Source organism: Meleagris gallopavo, chromosome 4, assembly GCF_000146605.3.
Source record: "Meleagris gallopavo isolate NT-WF06-2002-E0010 breed Aviagen turkey brand Nicholas breeding stock chromosome 4, Turkey_5.1, whole genome shotgun sequence".
In the NCBI taxonomy this organism is placed as follows: domain Eukaryota; kingdom Metazoa; phylum Chordata; class Aves; order Galliformes; family Phasianidae; genus Meleagris; species Meleagris gallopavo.
The window spans coordinates 49350240-49369687 of NC_015014.2; the positions used below are offsets into that span (position 1 = coordinate 49350240).

The 19448-nt window shown below is 37.8% G+C and overlaps 1 protein-coding gene across 8 annotated transcripts in view; it reads right to left on the reverse strand.

Moving 5' to 3' along the window:
* The window catches only part of TBC1D1 (TBC1 domain family member 1), a 95438-nt gene that overhangs the window by 18347 nt on the left and 57643 nt on the right, over positions 1-19448 (reverse strand). For 2 of the 8 annotated variants that reach the window (XM_010710294.3, XM_010710297.2), the window contains 7 exons: positions 19140-19268; positions 17389-17478; positions 15463-15752; positions 13875-14003; positions 11581-11700; positions 10313-10452; positions 1480-1665 (listed from right to left, as the gene is read on the reverse strand). In XM_010710294.3, coding sequence (XP_010708596.1) covers positions 1480-1665; positions 10313-10452; positions 11581-11700; positions 13875-14003; positions 15463-15752; positions 17389-17478; positions 19140-19268 — 1084 coding nt within the window. Of the gene's footprint in view, positions 1-1479; positions 1666-2951; positions 3111-10312; positions 10453-11580; positions 11701-13874; positions 14004-15462; positions 15753-17388; positions 17479-19139; positions 19269-19448 lie in introns of those variants that run through there. The other 6 variants (XM_010710295.3, XM_010710296.3, XM_010710299.3 and 3 more) reach the window with 6 other exon arrangements.

Sequence of the window (19448 nt, forward strand, 5' to 3'; positions counted from 1 at the left end):
ATAGGCAGGAAAAAAAACTCAAAAACAACAGAGCATCTGATTAAACTTATTGAAGTTTGAATGGATATTATTGTCCAGCAGTTGCCAAGAACTTGATTGATAGTGGTAGATTAAGATAACCTGAAGACAAAAGAACTTTTAAAAAAGTTCAGGAGCATAGATATATGAAACAAAGGAAATTTGTTTCCAAATGCAAGATCCCATAAAAATGCAAGGCACAGAACAACTTGATAAAAGCTCATTTCTGATATCCTGCTCTAAATTTAAGGGGTTATATAAATCACTTCTCTCAGTATCTCTTTCTCTAAATGCTTTTCACAGCACCTATCACTGTGCATTTGGTTTACATGGACATGTTTTGCTGTAATAGTATTACATATAAAACATATTAATGTGCTGACACCTTTGGAGTTTGTAGGCAATCAAGTGCCCTTCAGATATCAGGGCCCAGATAAGAGAGCTGTACTAGCAGCAGCAAATAGCTTACAGATAGGTAAATGCTTTGAGGGACCATATGCAATGTCCAAAGAAAGCATTTCCTTCTTACAGCTGGAAGTCTCAGCCTCATTTTAAAAAGGAATTTATTGTTGGTATATGAAACCTTTTGCTCTGCTGGGACCTCTCTCTACATATTTGTTCTTTGTGGAAAACAATCTCTCTCCAAATTTACACAAAGGCAAACAAGAATTGCCATTTTCATGCCAGTTTCCCACCCTTGGGATCCTGGTGACTATTCCCTTCCTGATCTTCCAGAATAATCCAAACAAACATTTCTGTCCTCCCCATTCACAAGGAGGAGCTCTCAGAGACAATCACTGGTGATTCTGTATGCAGCTCTACAATAAAAATCAGTATTCTTAATGAGCTGCCTTTTGAATTTAAATGTCAAACTTGCCACCATGATAAGACTTGTTACAGAGATACTTTTGGCCAGCCGCAGGAAAAAAAATGGGTTAAGAATCACTCCAAGTTTCACACACTCTTAGTCACATTTGACTAATCTAAGTTATTACTACTGCATACAAAGCTTGCTTGCATGGTGCCTGTACTACTGCACGCACCCACAGGCTGAAGTCTACAGCCAGATCCTTAGAACTTCAAAACTGGCTAAGTAGAACTTTGAGTTGATCAACACTTAAACAAAGGCTTATAGATGCAAGAGTAAAAATAATTAAATTCATGATAGTGATTGTGCTAAATTCCTTATCATCACTTCCAGACACCAGACTGAAGCACTTCAACCACTGTAAAACTAAAAAGGGTAGCGGTTAATATGAAGTAAACAAATTATAAGGGTAAGTGCTGAGAAAAAAAAATTATTGCCTTTTGTTACGAAAGCTGAGGAACACACTGCTTAACTTTTTCAACTTTACATGTCTAAAACATTTCATTATGGTTTGGCTCAAACACTGAAGGCCACAGTGCAAACCAAAAATTTAACTTGTACTGCAGTAGTGCATAATGAAGAGCTTCACCAACCTTGTAACTTCTGGTTTTCTTTTTCCATTCTGAGGAGCAGAATTTGCTGAATAATGGCTTTCTTCCACAATTCACGAAGCTCACGAGATGTCCGTTTTCTTTCTTCCTTCACTGGACCAAAAGGGCCATCTTCACACACTGGTTCCAAAGGAGATCTGGGTGGAAGTTCTCCCAGCTCAGTGTAATCTTTGAAAGAGAGAAGTTGTCATGAACTACTTAGACTTCATGAATGGGTGAACAAAGGGACATATCTCCAAAGATTGCGTGTATATCCATATATACATATCATGCATACACTCGTGTGCGTGGATATATGTATACGCATACATATATAGAAGGTAGTAATACCTACCAAAGCATGGTTTCTCAAATGACAGTTTCAAGCAGATTTACAAAGTTTCTTCTGAATAAGAATCATATGGCCTAACCCTAGACAAACAACCCAACAACCTGATAAAAACTGCACCATCCACAAAGAACACAGCTTACTAATTACAGCGTTACAAGGACAGATCTAAAAGAGAAAAGGCACATCTGAGAAACTGCAGAAATGCAACAGAGTTGAAAGCCAGCTTAGTTCAAGTAGCATATCACACTAAATAAAGAACTCACTTAATTTAAAAAATAATCTCTAAACTGCATTTGACAAAGAAACCCCATACCCATAGCTGCACAAACCCACCACTAAGGCCATACAATGGGATAATTACCTGCTCTTAAAGTAAACGTATAGAAAGGGAGACAAACAACTAAGGTATCTATGCTCTCGTTTCTCATTTTTAATCACATTGTAACTTTGTGCACTTTTTCTTTTGGCTTCAACTGATCTACCACAAAATGATTCTTTTTGTCAGGCATGCAAGGTAATTCTAAGAAGATTGAAAAGACTACAAAAGAAAAGGACAATTAAATAAACCTCATGCAAATTGAGAAAGTATTTCTTTTCAGGGAGCAACATTTGTTTTTCATTAAGTTATCAACATAAGAAGCATAAATTCTTGTACTTTGCTTTCTTAGCGCCTGCTATAGTCACTTAATTTTATCATTATTTTATACAGCTTCTCTGAAGACTCAGTAGTCTATATTTAGAAGAAAAAATATTTCATTTGCCATCTTTAAAATGAATGGTCAAAAACCCACCCACTTCTTTCTACTCCACTCCAAATGGTAAGTCATAGCCACAGCACTTCTTCCTCAGCCAAAATTCTGAGGAATATCTCCATAAGAGAAGCTGACCAGTTACACATCCAAGAAAATGACCTAAAATACACGTAACTAAAATCCTATTGCCCAGATTGTCCAGACAAGGACAAATACATCTGTTCATGCTCCTGAAGCAATTATTTTGTATGGTAGTTTCATGATCCATTTCTTTATCATTGTCTAGCATAGAGATAAATTTCACACTGAACACAACATACATGCAAAACACTATATCTTTACAAACTAACAAAATGGAAAGGTTTTTTTACCCCTTTAAATTCTGCTCAGAAAGCCATCGTATGTCAACTCACACAGTTCATATGCAGCTATTCTTTTCTTGTTTGTTCGAAGGCACTCGCATAACTGAACTCAGACAACTAAATATGAATGGAAATGTTCACAGCTGTTGGCTTCTGCTTTTCTGCTTTGCCACTGTCAGTCTTTTCCTCTTGAAGAGTCAGAGAGGAATAGGGTGGATCCAGCCACCTGTTTTCTTAGACAACATTTATCTTTGTGTTACCACAGTTAAATTCAAGTACTAAAATATATTTATAAAAATAAATGCAACCTTTTCGGCTAGCAGGCACAATTTAAAAGTTTACAAACTCAAACTCTGGACAAAAGTGTGGATATCCAGGCTTTGGGTATCTACAGCATTTCAGAGAACAGTGAACTTCATGGGATGGTAAATTAAGCAAATGATAAATACCCTACAGTTTACGTGGCAATGCTTTACAAAATAGGAAATGCTGACACAGATGCACTCAGAAACACAGTTGGTTATTAAAAATAGCAATACAATGAAGAAATTATATTAGATCATTTAAAATAAAATGAGACTACTTTTTTTTTTTTTAAACTAGGTAAACAAAAAGACACTCCTAGGCAATGACTTGCAACTATAGAAGAGCTTTGGGTAAGTGATCAGGTAGAGAAGGAACAGTCACTCAACTTGTGCTGGCAATTAAAGGAAACTTATTTTGATGTACACAGTGTACTACTAGCAATGTCCTGCACATTCTTTTCTACAGTGACTACATATAGCAGGTTTTGCCCCATTTTTAATGCAAATTTAAAACCATGAGGGAAATGCTCTTAAGAATAACTGTCAGTACTGGCTTTATTTGCTTTAGTGGACATGGAACTTGTGGGGAAAAAACAACAACAACAACAACAACAACAAACTCAATTCATTAGGAAAGTCTTTTTTTTTCTCTTTAATAATGCATTATATGCACAAAGTAACATAAATTTAAGAGAGAGGAATTCACAAAAACAGTCACCAAATGTGAACATGAAAAACAAAACTGGTATAGGTAGGAACATCCTTATCCCCTGTATGCTGTTATCTATTTGCTTCTTGTTACGTTTTCAGACTAATCAATGTAAGATGCATGTACATCTTTGGGGAAACAAATCTCTTCCCATTAACTCATCCTTTCAGGGATTTATGGATCTATTAGACTCAAATGTGTATTGTGCTTTAAAGTACAGACTCATGCATGTAAATGTTAGAAGGTACCAGACTACTTGCAGAGTGATCTTATTGTTAACCACTTATAAAAATAAAAATAAAAAAAAAAATAGGCTGCCAAAGACATGAAATGAAGACATTGCTTCCCTTAAAGCAAGAATAAGCTTAAATTTTTCCTGTCCTTAACATATACCTAATTTTTCAATGCAAATTTTGTTGAGTGGTCTTCAAGGACCAACTTAAAAGCTCACCTTTAATTTACAGGTTGTGTTTTTCAGTTCTAGCCCTTTGGCAAGCAAACCTTACCGTGGCAACACTTGCATCACGCAGATGCAGAGCATGTATCTCCTGGGAGCACGGCCCTGCTTCTATTTAAGGTGAAAATTCTCATCTGTTACTGACAAACTAAAGACACTAAAAGAAATTTAGTCCACAGAGGTTAAGGCTATAGAAGAAAAACAAACAAACGAAAAACCTAACAGTAGAAAGGTTAGAAAATTCTATAGGCTGAATTATTACCATTATCAATCCTACCTCTAATTCCACCGTGGAAGAGTTCTAAGCTTGGTTTTGACTTCCAAATGGCAGTTCCTTTTCTATCTTTTTTTTTTTTTTTCTTCCTTTACTCTTATCACTTGCGGACATTTAACAGAAAGTCTAAAGTCTACATTGATAAAATCCAACACATTCACAATCTGTTTTTCTTCCCACCACCATACTGGCATGTACCAGGATGTACAAAAACCAAAATAAACCTGTTTAATGGCTCAGGCAGCCTGGTAAGTTTGCAGAGTTGCGTCAGCTGTTTGGCTGGCAAAGGCGGGGAGGCTGAATGTTCAGGTAACCCCTTCAAGCAAAGAATAAAAACGGACATTTGGTAAGTCAACACTAATCCATGTCCAGGAATACATAACTGAGTGACTGACAAATATGCCATGCAACTTCCCCGTCCTGAGCAGACTGGAGTTACAGATATACTGTAACAAGAAACCGAGTATTTCATACATATACAAGTGATCTGGAGGAAAACAGGAAAAGCAAAGGTGAGCAATAGAACAACTGAACTGAACATAACTGAACATAGTGGGAGCACACATTTCTCCGAACCAAAGTGCCATATACTAAAAAAACGTGTGCAGCTTTCAAAACTTGAGAGATTAATAAGTATACTTAAGGAGGATCTCGGCACATCAGCACATGTTGAAAGACTGCTTCCTTCTTCATCTGCCAATCTCAATAGCTTTTGTTGACTCCTATTCCACATTTGACCTGTACTCTTTTTAAATATATTACACCCCTCACTGTTCATGAAAGCGTATTAATGAACTAGCACATGCACACATACCTCAAACTCATACTGTTACGATGCTCCCACCTCCTCTGACACTCAAGAAAGAACAAGCTGAGAGCAGGCCCACAGTAAGAATGAACTGAGATGGCATTTATACAGATCCATTTATTTATAACCAGCTCTTTGGCTTTGTGTGACAGGGCCTCAGTCATAAGTGTCCCTACACTCCAAAAGGACCAACACATTTATTACACAAAACTATCATGCAAAAACTATACACAAAACAAAATAAAAAGGATCATAAGAAACCATCAAAATGTACTGCTGCCGAGGATCACACTGAGGAAAGTTAAGAAATGAAAAGCTGGTGAATGACTGCAGTAGTCATTAAAATGGTCAATATTTGATTACTTGGTAGTGATATGAACAGGAAATTCCATTAGCTCCAGAAAGAGCCACAGCAAATATAAATGAATATGTTCTCCTTCTGTTAGGAAGACATTAAAGTATTCCAACTGCAATTAATCAAAATATTGTCTTAAAACTTATTTTTATGAAAATTATTTTCTAATTGACTAGAATAACTTTAACAATATAAGAGACAAAAATCATTTCTTCAGAAGTACTTGGTATAAAACCAACTTCAAATTTCAAAGCTGAATCCTGTCATCTTGTTTTTGATACGAAGCTGGAACACTTCATGTAGAAAAATGCTTTATTTTAGGCTTAGTTTTATTTTTAAAGGAAGTTAACAGAGAAGAGGTTCGAACATGATGCGTTACTGCCATTTTCGTTATAGAGTTCTACACATGGCTCTCCGAATGTGCTGTTTACCAACCACATACTCAGACATGAAGTCTGAAAAGATACAGTGCATGGAATATTCCACATGGACATTCAATTTTCTGCCCTACACTCTTTTTTTTTCTTTGTTTCATTTTGAACATCACAAATTTCAGGTCAACAAACAAGAAAACACAATCATTTAAGTAGTGTGATCAGATCTCTTTATTAGTAAAAAAAACTTCAGATGTGGAATCACAAGAAAGAACAAGTTCTTGTACTCTCATACGTAGCTTCAAGGAATGGCCAAATGAGGAATTCTTGAAAGTCTGTGTACTTCAATACAGTTGGTTAAAATCAGTTTTTACTCATGCTTTAAAAGGATGCAGTTTAAAGACAGAATTTGGTAAGTCAGGTTGACAATTGGACTTGATGGTCTTGAAGGTCTTTTCCAATCTAAATAATCTCTACAATTCTACGATTTGTCTAGCCACAGGATGTAATTTGTTAGAAAGACTCCGTGTAAGTATGAATATCTGTGTCCAAACAGAGGAAGGAGATATAAATGTATAATTTGAAATGTTTAAGATAATGAGGAGAGCAGAAATAAAGTCATCTACAGAAAAGAGGCCAAAATAACTTAGAAAAAGTCTTTTTTCAAAAGAAATATAGTACTGTAACAGATGTAATCGATTTTTTTAGCAAACTGTACTCCTCCTCTTCTATCTCCCCCCACTTCACAGAATACAAATGAAAAAGGAATACCAGAGTGCAAGATATAGAGCTTGCCTTAAGCTGGAAGTGAGTGAAATGCTGCCCCCAAGTGCCCTACACCACCCACAGCAGCACAGCTACTCAGCTCCTCACCTTCCAGCCCAGTCAGGGCTCTATACTCAGCAGCTTTCCATAAACCACTTTTTTTTTTAATTTATTTTTTAAGTATTAAAGAAAAATTTTACTCAACAGAAACATTACTGTTCTGAAAACGTATTTTAGACCCTTTTCCAACTACAAGTGGATGGTTGAGTATTAATTTTGCCATGCAGCAATTCTGGCAAATATTAAATAAATAAAAAGGAAAGCAAACCAAGTCATTTACAAATGCAAACCTTTCTGACATAGACAAAAAGTATAAGAGGAGATGTGGAGCATGACAACGGGCAAACAGCAGAAGATGTTGCATAATAGCTCACTACATTAAAACTAAGATCTCAACCCTGCATACTTCTATCTTCCAGCTTGTATGGGAACTGTTGAGTCATGGCCTGAACCACTGATTGAGCACCTGGGAAAAAGACCCAGTCAGCCCTGGGAGCACAGGCGAAGGCAATTCAGCTGTGTGAGCAGAAGGGGTGGAGCCTGGCTGCATCTCTCTTAGACCCCAATTAAGGGCTGACTGGCACTGAGGAAGGATCTCTTTCTGGAGATCCCTCCTTGGTGAAGCTTTCCCCTGCCAACCTAGAATCTTCTGATAGAGGTTTCACATATGCAGGAAATTATTTCAAAATTCCTATACCATAGGTCAGCCTCTTCAAGTTCACCAGTGATTGAGATACAGGCAGGGGCTGCGGCAAGCTTCCCCACCAGGCAATAAACTGCATAATGCTCCTCCTATGTGCTTCATCATCAATCATAATAGACCCTTCAGGTTCAGCACTGCCTTGGGAAAGTGGCAGGGGGCAGAACACAGCTGTGAGTTTGCAGCACCCACAAGCAGGAGGTGGCAGGAGGAAGGATGTGCACGTGGGACGCTGCTCCCTTTAAGAACCAGAAGTAATAGTTTCCTGTTGTCTCAAGAGCACACACCTTGTCTGAATGGGGCTGTATTGAGTCTAGCTGTCAGGCAAGGTAGTAGTCACAACTGGCATGGGAAAAGACACTTTGGTATATCTACTGTAAGTATTATTTTTAACTCCATTGATTCTGACAGCCTCCTTCAAGTATAAGGCAAGTCGTACATTTAAATAATAGTACCTGGAAAACTGTTTGCTCTTTGCCTTGTGCAAGACAAGGCAGCCATGCAAGCACAGCTAACAAGCATTTCCCTCCAGCTAAGCTACAGGAGACAAAAGTTTAGCATTAAAACTATTAATGAACACTTCCTTAAGAAGAAAGGGTCTGGAGTGGGACTTGGTGCAGCAAACTTCATGTGGGAACTCAGGGTGCTAGACACCTCTCAAGTTCATCATAAGCACCTCTCTATTCTCCACTGACGTTGGCTGAAATTGATCTTTTGGTCATATGTCAGCTGTTTTCATCAAGTCTGTTTCCAAAGGAGATCAGTCTAAAGTGAGCAAGGAAACCTTAAAAAAGATTTTAAAAAATACAAAACCAACTACAGTTAACTCTTATCAAATGGATCAGATCTGCTTTATACACTGCTTCTCCTTGAGTGAAGATTAAAGAAAAAGGAACAAGCTGATGAAAAATAGCTAGCTATATTTTCTATGGAGCTACAGAGGCTACTAAGTTAACTGTGACAGTGAGTGAGGTAAGATCACTCTTAAAGGCTCCAGAAAACTGATCATCGCTCAGGAACTTCATTGCCAAAAATGTTCCAAGAGATTCACAAAAATCCAAACAGAAAACTCTAATACTTGCTAAGAAAAAGTCTGAGTTTTCTCCCTCTGCTCATAAGCTGAATATGTACATTGGAACAAAAACAGATAAGGAAAACAAGAGCGAATTAAAACACCAGTTACTTTAAGTTGCTCCCCAGATTAATAACACTTCCTGTTTTCCTTTTTTGCCATACACATTTCTCCAACTTTGCTGCTTATCCAGCTGTAGGTTGTTTAAATTGTGTCTTGCAACTATTATGTCTCAAAGGATGTGTCTGGACAGGCAGTTTTGGATTTGGGGTGGGTTTTTCCCCATTTAATCAGGGAATGTTTTGTGGCTTTCAAAAACTAGTAAGTCCACTTTCAATTATAGAAAGACGTATCAAATTTGCAAAACTATTAGCTTCAGAGAACAGCTGAGGCTGAATATCCCCTTCCCACCCTCTGAAGCATAGGAGAGCATTTCACATGTATATTTATGTTGACAGGCTCTTGAGATTACTTAGTTTTGAAGTATACTACACTTGAGGGAGGTATCTATGCCTGTATACAGCTTAATACAGCTTAAGTTCAAATAGATTGCCAGCAACTCCTTAATGACAGAAACACTTGTTATGTCCAGCGTTCCGTTCATCAAGGACTCTTTATAAGATGCAGTAAAAATGTTTCAATAACTGTTAACCTGACAGCTTTCCCAGCCTATTCAAACAGTATTTTGTTACTATGTTTATTACAATGTATTGTTCTCTTCGGTTCCTTGTGGCTCTTATACTATGGCCATAGAGATCAGACAGAAGGCAGAGCTCCAGCAGAGAAATTCAAGTTCCAGTGAGCCAGAAACCATTATCTGGAACCAAAAGTTCTCTGGGGCACATTTGATCCCAGTGTGTGATGTGGCATTTGCCAAGCTCACATAAGGTGAGATGTGTAAAAATGTACCTGCATGCTCATGCACAGTGATATTTTTCCCTGGTCTATGCTTCTTTACATCTACACATCTTCAAAAAAGAAGTAAGGTACAGAGGACAATCATTGCTAACATGGTAAGAAATTACAGGATAAAGCAGCACAATGTGAGGTAAAATCCAGTCTGATATGAAGTAAACACTATAGAATTCAATTGAAGTCATGAAAGAAATTTAATTCCTCCTTCTGGAGTTGAATTTTTCTGGTCCTTTATTTTATACTTAGCATGGCAAGATGAAATAGAAGGATCACATTTTCTTGAAAGTGATACTTGGTGATTTCCCCCACCCTCCCGCCAAACTCATTAAAACAGTACATCTAGAAAAGAATTTCTTCCCTGGTTAGTTAATTTTGCACTATCAGAACTATGTTACATATGAAGTTGAAAAATAAAAACTCCAAGAACTGGTGAGCTTAGCATAACCCAGAAATGGAAAGCCACAAAGCCAGTACAAACAGAGCATTGGGCAAGCATGCCCATACAGTAGACAAAATCGATCACAATCCACAGATTATAGCTACTAACAACATTCATGGAATCCAGTACAGACTTACCATCGTACCGACTGGGAGAATCACATGCTTTCTGAGGAGTGGCCACTCGCAGGAATATCTGCTGTCTCCAAGAATGTCGTCGAGTCCTTACAGGGCTGTCAGCACCAACAGCCTGCTGGCTGTGTTTGGATTCGTAGTCACTAAAATTGCAGAACACAGAATGGCTTGTGAGTAGTTTACTCAAATCTGCCAGGAACAGCAATGTAGAGTTCAGTGAGCATAATAAGAACCGTCTGCTAAGAAGCGCAGTGTGCTGTGCACATGCTGTGTCAAGCTGTAAGTGTTAGGTGAGTGAAACTTGCATGGTAGCAGCAGGCTTACACAAGGCTCAAACATCACTCGAGTTCACCAGAAGGTGTTCGCAGCTCTCTGCAACCTGCTTTCTACAGTTTCATTTCTTTTTCAACTCTCTTTGTGGCAGTGCATTAAACTCACTGCATTAAAGATACATGATGGCGTATGTCAAAGTATCGTTACCATTCTGCTTACTATACCATCCACAACAAGTAGCAGTTATTTGTAGGAGACAGAGTGCTGCTGGTGCCTTTTATCAGCAATCCTTAAGGAGTTCTACAGACATTAATTAAACTTCTAGCATTCTGTGAGTCAGATACATAGTACACTCCTTCATAACATAAAATTAGAGCAAAAACTTTAATCTTTGTGTTCCCGATCCCAAGTCACCGTGTGAAATAAGCAACAAATCTGGGAACAGCATCCATGGGCTGTGGCTGTTACTCCTTTGATGGAATAAATGAATTACACAGCTGAAGTTTTTATTCAGATTATTAAATGAAAAAATGTTCAGCAATGCTGTCTTCCTATTAAAAATCCCATTTCCAAGTGATTACATTAGTCTTTGAGTTGAGAGTGATAAATGAACTTCAAACAGCTCTGGCAACTGAGAATAGCATTTTACAGACCATCTTCTCCTCCTACCCCAAGGAGGTTGACATTGCTTAGGGTGAACCACGTATTTTCTCTTCACCAAAAACTGCTAATAGAGTCCTTTTGCAGGAATAATCACAAGTGAAGAGATGCAAGCTGCGTGACCGTCACAACACCAAAATAGATAAGCTCTGCAAACACTGCAAGAGAGGAGTCTGGGATAGCTCCATCCTTTTGACAGTAATCACATGCAGAATGCACACAAGTGAACTGTTGCACAAGTCAGATTTTGCAAGTGTGGGAAGCATTTCTAATACTTCAAACAAAGAAACCTTTGAATAATACAGTTTTACCTCTGGGGTTAAAGAGAGAAACCCTACCTTGTTGTGCTCCTAAAGTCTGAGGTGTTATTTTCATCTACAGGAGCCAGAAATTTTAAGAAATTTGGCACAGAAGAGGAAGAATGAAGCTTTTTCCTTAAGGCAGTACGGTAGGAGATGCTGAGAGTGTAGTTGGGAAAAGTATAGTTTAGAACAAGGAAGTATAAATCCACAGAATAAAAATAACACATACTGCTAAGTTTCAAACAGACAGCAGCTAAATCCTGAAGGCATAAATATCAAGGAAACCAAAGTCAAAACTAAAACCACTAACAAAGCGCTACTTTGAAATAGTTTGGGCAAACTAAAATGTTCAAACATAAATAAATATGCTTCCAGTAAACATTATTCTCACAAGATTCTTGGTGCACATTTCAAGTAAGTTCCTTTAACCTAGTAAGAACCAATACCAACTTTATAACTGAAAAATTATCTAAGTATCAATTTCAATGATTGCCTAAGGTTGGAGGAAAAGGTTAAGAAAAGCTGGCTCTGATAATCCTTGTACTAGCAAATGAAATCCAAGACTTTGGCAAAGAGTGTTTTGAAAAGCATTAACAGGCTTTTATTCAAACAAGCTTGGAACATTTAAACAAAAAGCTGAGCTTTCTGACTGATGATTTATTTAGGATTGCAGCTTTACTTATGCAACAGACAGGAGCACTAATCAAACTTCAACTGTCTTCTGATCAACACAATTCCTGGTTCTGCTCTGTCTTGTAAAATAACAACCTCCCAGCGTACTCAGAAGCTGGTTAATAGAAGGACATGAGAACAACTCAGAAGAAAATTACTTGGCTTGGCAAAAACACTTTAGGAGAATTTACTCTTGACCAATAGAATTTCAGTGAGAAGAGTTTGTGAGAAACCATAATATTGTATTTGGATGATATTTAAGTTTGCCTCAAAGATATGAAATGAAGCAGTTCTTTAGTAGCTGGTACTGAGCATGAGGAACATACAGCTGTAGTGTGGTGTGCCTTGTAAACAAGTTTCACTTACAATCTCACCAATCAATCAATCACAATTACATGGTGATTTCACACAGAGAAATGCAGTCAGCCTGGGCAGCTTGAATTCATTCATTTTAAACTCATTAACTTAACAACTCATGTTGATGTTAACTCACTAACAATAGAGAAAGGGACAGAGATGGTGCTGCTGTATGTAAAAACTACCTCCCAGTTTACTTTAGAAGAAGAATCTACTTTGGACAATTTAACCTTCAGGATTCAAGTCAGGGACCGTTAGCATGGTGTTCAGGCCTGGATAAACGCAGAGTAAAGGTGACACTGAAGACTCACATTTCCTCCCTTGAATTATATCATACTTCTGAGGTGAAGCTAAATTAAGAGGGACACTAGATAGTGCTCAGCAAATACAAATGACAAGACTGGTGAAATCAAGCTCTGGGTTCAGTACTTTCCCTGGATCAGAAGAGTTGTCACCTCAGGAGAAGAGGAAACCTATACCTTCCAGAAAAACAAACAAACAAACAACAACAACAACAACAACAACAAAAACATGCCAAAGCAAACAGCAATAAAATTTGCTTGCCAGAAGTGCTGACAGTGCTTCCAAGGCCATTCAGCCTCATTAACATTTTGAGCTAAAATAAGCTGTTCAACTCAAAGGGCTTGCATGGTTAAGATTTTTAGGCAGCTCCTTATTTCAGGATCCTAGGGAAACGAAAAGTTAATGTGCTTTCCTCAATGCACATTTTTGTTCTAAGAAATGAGGCACAGAAAATTATCATTTAATATTACCGAGTGTAACCATGACAAATTAAACAAGACAAACACGAGCTCATTTCTGTCTTTTTCTTTCCCCTCAATTGGTTTTTCACAGCCATTTTTTGTCCAATTTAGTTAACATAGTTAATTTGCCTTTAGATGTCAGGCACAAAAGAATATTAAAAGAATATTAATGTATTTCTGGTTGCCAAAGCAAAGCAGAACTGAATGATTCAGGAGAGACAGAGTGAGCTGGATCTCAGGTTCTTGGCATCTTATCATTGGCACAATTTAGGGCTGCTGTCTGCTGCATAACAAGCTGCTGCTTCGGAGCAACTGGTTCCAAAGAATGCTATGTGTCTGAAAGAATTTTCTGTATTAAAACAAAAAATTATGCAAGTATCAGAGCTACAACCAGTAGCAAAGCAGCTGAGTTCCTCCTCCCATAAAACTCCACCACCTTAAATTTTTATTTCATAACTTTAATTACTTACACTACAGAGCTTCATATTCATAGCAGAGTAAAACAAACCCTATCCCAAACTACAGGTGCTATCTCACCTCTTTTGTGCAAAATGCCCACTTTGTTCTCCACTTGAATTATGCCTTAGATATTTAAAAAAGTTGGGTGAAGAGGCCGAGGGATTAAGACGAGCTAGAGTAGGAGAACGTGCAAGTTGACCAGAAGAACTTTTAGGTTCGCCGACAGATGTGTTCAAACCGTATGGTGGGATTCCAACCAGAGGAATGGAGTTGAGGTAACAGAAAGAACAAAACAGTAAGAGAGAGGAAACAGGGAAGAAAAAAAAGTGAAATATCTTCTCTAATTCTTGAAAGTAACCCATCAAATACAAATCAGCCGTTTCATACATTTTTCACAGTTAATGCTGTAACCGCAAGAGGCTGAGCACATGTTGAGTTCAAAAAATAATGAATCTACTGGTATAAGCTACTAAAAAAAAACCTCATAAAACATACAAGACTTGTTAAACGTACAGCTCTTCTAAGTCCTGTTCTGTATGTTCCAGTAGGTAACCAGTGATTTCTTTCTAGGTTAAATTATGTGAAGAAGCAGGCATACTTGGGCCTTAGTAAAAAATTATACAATCAAGCCTAATAACAATAACCAAGGAAATTAAAAAAACACTTAATTTTTAACTGCATTTCTATATATTAAGGATAGAAACTGCCTGAACAAACAGGAACAAATGCAAGGGCAACTTTCATGAAGGCGACAGACCAACAGCACAAGTTCTAAGCTGCACCACAAACACATTCTTGTATTTAAGAATTAAAAAGGTTCAAAAAAGGGATGAAAAGGCAACTAAGGTTGTGTTTCCTTTTAAATGGTATAATTTAATTTTTCTTTGCTATCACCACCTATTCTAGGCACGTTCTTATGCTGCCCTGCCTCCTGCAGGGAAAAATAAGTTGGAACACATACAGATTTTGTACTGCCTAACTTGTGTAAACGAGCAGTTTTGGCAGTGAAACAGAAGCCTACAGACAGAAGCGTTTCCATAGTAATTGGAAAAAGCCAGATAGAGGGAGGAAAGAAAACTGCCATAATGTTCAAAGACTTTGAAAATGCAGAGGCAGGCTTATGAAACAGGACAGCTTGAAGAATACTAGCATTAAGGCAGCCAGTAGCTTGTTTTTCAAGTAAAATTTACATACGCTCATTGAAATGCTGCATAGGAGCTCCACATCTATCAACAGTTACGTCAATTTATGTCAAGTTTGTGTGTTACGTTAAAATTATACATGAATTCACCAAACAGCAAGATCTGCAGCATCAGAAATGCTACAGTATTTTTCTCTATAGGCAGTCAAGGTAAATGTAGCATTTAGCAGATCACCAACAAAAGTTACTGAACATTGCTTATAAAAACATAACCTAACATCTTAGGAGCAGTCCTATATTGTCCTTACACTTAGCTTTGTGACACAAAGTGTGGAAATGCACACCTCAGCTTTCATTTTCCCCTGTGGAAAATCAGTGTTTCAAACAAAGCACCTACAAACCATCAAAGTGATATACTGCTGTGATACATCTCTTACCCACTAGGAGGACAAACCTGGTATACAATCACCATCCCAAACATGCCCTCAACAAATGAAAGCACAGCCTGCTTTTAGTAAGTCTTACTTTCTCTTGTGAGGAGTTTCTGTGCTCACTGAGTGATACCTCATAAGTTTCCTCTGGGGAACAGATGGCGATGTTTCAACAGGTACCAGAGACTCCCGGCTTTCTGATGGTAAATGACTCAGTGTGTTTGCCCGCCTTCGAAAGCTTTGTTGAGGTAATGTATCAGAATGATCAAGAGCATAACTGTCTGGGTCACTGGAGAGATCACCCATTGATCCACTGGCCTTGACAGCATTCTCTGGAGGAACCGTAGGAAGTCTGTCTGTCTCCCTTTCAGATAATGGTGGTTCCTAGAAGAACAAAAGATAAGGTTATCAACATGTGGTTTTAAATTCAGTTTTTGGAGTTGCTGTTTCACGTCATTATAAACCCCCTCAGAGATCTGCTTCAAGTTTGCATATTTTTATCACGATATCCCAAAGAAAGAATATTTTTTAGCTTTGTTTTTCATCATTTAGGTCAACAAATCAGTCTCCATTTTACAGAGGAAAAATAATTTTGCTAGTGATTATATTTAACTGTATGCTGAACACGACTCGGAGAAAAGAGGAAATGAACAGAGTTAGGTTTGGATACCAGTAACAGCAATGAAAAAGGCAGTATTTCAGTATACCTAGCATTTCATTTAATAACACTAAGATTCTTTTTGCCTATTAGAAGTCTCACACAAAAGACTTTAATCCTATTACTAACTGCCTTGTTTTAATCCAAAATGATGTATTTTTCTTTGTTCCCCACCTCATGTGTTTCTTGCAAAGTCAGCCATTCTTTCAAAATCACAAGCAGAAGGAGATGACTTTTGAATACCTCCAGTCAGAAGTCCTATATAGCTGACCAGGCACTAGAGCAGAATGGATAGCTACCCAAGCCTGCTGTGTCCAAGAAAAATGACTGTATTTCCTCTTTGCTATTTGTTCGTAACATTTTGCTCAGAAACTAAAAGTTTTTTAGCCATACAAAAAGGGAAATCACTCCACTCCTTGGTTTAGGTTTATATTCCCTAAGAATACAATCCTGTATTTATGATAGGTACTTTCAAGGCTGAAACTAATCAGATTAGGGTCAAGAGCACGGTAATTTGTTTTGCTCCACATTTTTGCAAGACTCAGATGTTACATAATATTTTAGTTCTCATATCTATATTTGCATAAGATCCATATATACAAAATATATAGTATATGTAGCACAGTAAATTTCCAATTCAAACGGAACCCCAATCACATTGTTGTTTTTTAAAATACAAGGAACACAAGGGAAGACCTAAAGCTTGAAACTTCTGTAGATCAGAAATACAGAGTAAGTATGGGCCCCACCTTGTTCAACAGTACAGAGTTTAGTGAAACTCCACGGACGATGGCACCGTACACATTACCACTGTGCTGGCATCTGACTGCTATTTCTTAATTTGAATTTGTTACTAGTGTAAGCTGGGAAATTAGTTCGTTCAAGTTATCCCTCAGAGGATTTAAGCATATTTTAAACATGTAAGTTGATTACCCATATCACTTTCCAAATCCTAAAAAACAGAAGCATTTGTTTCAAGTGGAAAGTGGAAGGGAAGACAGTGGTTGATCCAAGGGGCTATCAGCAGTGAGCACATCCCTATCAATCTAACAGGAACTCAACACAGGGATAAAAACATACCCTAATGGATCAGCAAGCAGCAGCAGGACTCTTACAGTTAGGAAAAAGAGGGCATACCTAGAGTCTACTAGATGATTCTGCTTTTATCATTCTGATTGGATGTTCTGAGGTTTATTTCCTTTCACACACAATTTGGTTGTCTACTCCCCAAACATAACCAAAATGCAAAATGTTAGAGCAGTTATATGATCAGTTGGTAACTGGATTTCACATCTGACTAGTTGTTTTAGGTATATTAGCAGAAGTTTTTCACTACATATATGCACCGCAGGCTTTACTCACTTTATTTGTGCTGCTTAAGGTATTGGGCACAGAGGCCTCCAGATCCACAGATCCACTAGAATTGTCCAGAGGACCTCTGGCTTTACTGCCCTGTAGAAACAAAGCACACCAACAATTAAGCTTATAACACAAAGGGCATACCAGGAAATGGGGCATACGAAAAAGAGATTTTCAGAGCATAGACAAAATCTGTAGCTTTCAAAGACAATAACAAATTTTCCCAAATTCCTAGCAATAGTCTTTGCCTCTGTGAAAGACAGAGGCTTCATTCAGGACAGTTACTGACATTTTCAATGACGCCTATTCAATTAGGGAATTCTCATAAGCAACTATGTGCATTATATGTGAATATAATCACATATTGCACATACATACTATAACCACTATTAAAGAACCTACTTTGCACTGTATCTGCTTTGAAAGGAGGCATAGAACAAAGAATATTTGAATGAGAAATCACTCTGTAGGCTGAAGCAGTACTTAAATCTGACATCAGATCTGTTTTCCTGTTCCTAATTACACTGTTGTGTAATTAGTAGATATTTTCAGCCATTTGCTCATGATCTGCTTCTTGGGGATGACTATTACATGGGAGTTCAAATTGTTCCCACTAAGAGATAGTGCTAACACTGTTTACGAAGAACTTTACCTATGATATTGCCTATGATATTGCCCAAATGCCTGCGTACTCTTAGTGCCTTCTGAAGTTCTTAACATTTCTTGCCTTCAAATAGTCTCTGGCTGTTGTGGTTTAACACAGTAGGCAGCTGAGCACCACACAGCCATTTGCTCACTCCCCCACAGTAGGATGGAGCAGACAACTGGGGAAAAAGTAAAACTTCGCAGGTTGAAATAAAGACAATTTAATAGCATAGAAAATGAAGGGAAAATAATTATAACATAAATAGAAGAATACACAATACAAGTGATGCACCATTCAATCAGCGTGCCACCTGCCAACCAACATCCAGTCAGGCACCAGTCAACAGCAGCCTGCTGGCCAACTCCCCCAGTTCTACTGCTCAGCACGATGCCATATGATACCGAATGTTCCTTTGGCCATTATGGGTCAGCTGTCCTGATTCTGTTCCCTCTCAGCTCTGTGTACAGCCCCAGCCTCTTACTGACAGAGCAGTGCAAGAAGCTGAAACATCCCTGACCTACTGTAAGCACAGCTCAGCAACAACTAAAACATCAGTGCATTATCACCACTGTTTTCCTCTCAAATCCAAAACACCCACTAAACCAGTCACTATGAAGAAAATTAATGCTATCCCAGTCAAAACCAAGACACTAGCATTAAAAAGTTCAGACGTCTCAGTATTTATCAGTTCTGTCATTACTAATAAACACTGTCTTGCTAGGTATGCTTACTCAGTTTCCTAGTAATTTCCTTCTACATAGTTAAAAGTGAACACTTGTAATTACTTTTATTTTTTAAATCCCAAAAAAATAATACAGCAGCAACTTTCCTACGTTCCCATGCTCAGCTTCATATTCAGTTTTTGAAATGCCTATATGCACTATTTACATCTAGGAATTAGTTCACTTCTTTCAGGACTTCCTATTTTCCTTACTAAAGCCCTGCCTTGTTTTGGCATCTTCTAATAAGTGCTCATGTATTTTTTGCACTCTATCTTTAACAGCCACTTAGCTACAACCCAAAAGGATAGCAAATATGGTGTATCCACTATTTGAGTAAATAAAACAACAAAACTATGTTCAGAGGCAATAAACACGAGGATACTTACACGTGATAAAATACTTTCAAACGATTCTGTCAGAGATCTTTTTGCCTTGTTCTTTAACATATCTAATCTGAATCTTGGAGCACTGCTGGGCACTTCACTTACAGCATTTTCAGCAGACGGTTGTGAAGTCTGTAAGTGTTTAGAAACATAAATGTGAAATGCAAACCAGTGTGGAGCAGTATATCTCAATGAAAAATATGAAGACTTCTGTAACATGCATCAATTCTCTCTGCCTAGTGTTTTGGGTTTTTCATATCTTTTCCTCTACTGATATTTACCCTGAAGCTTACCAAACTACCCTAGAAAATT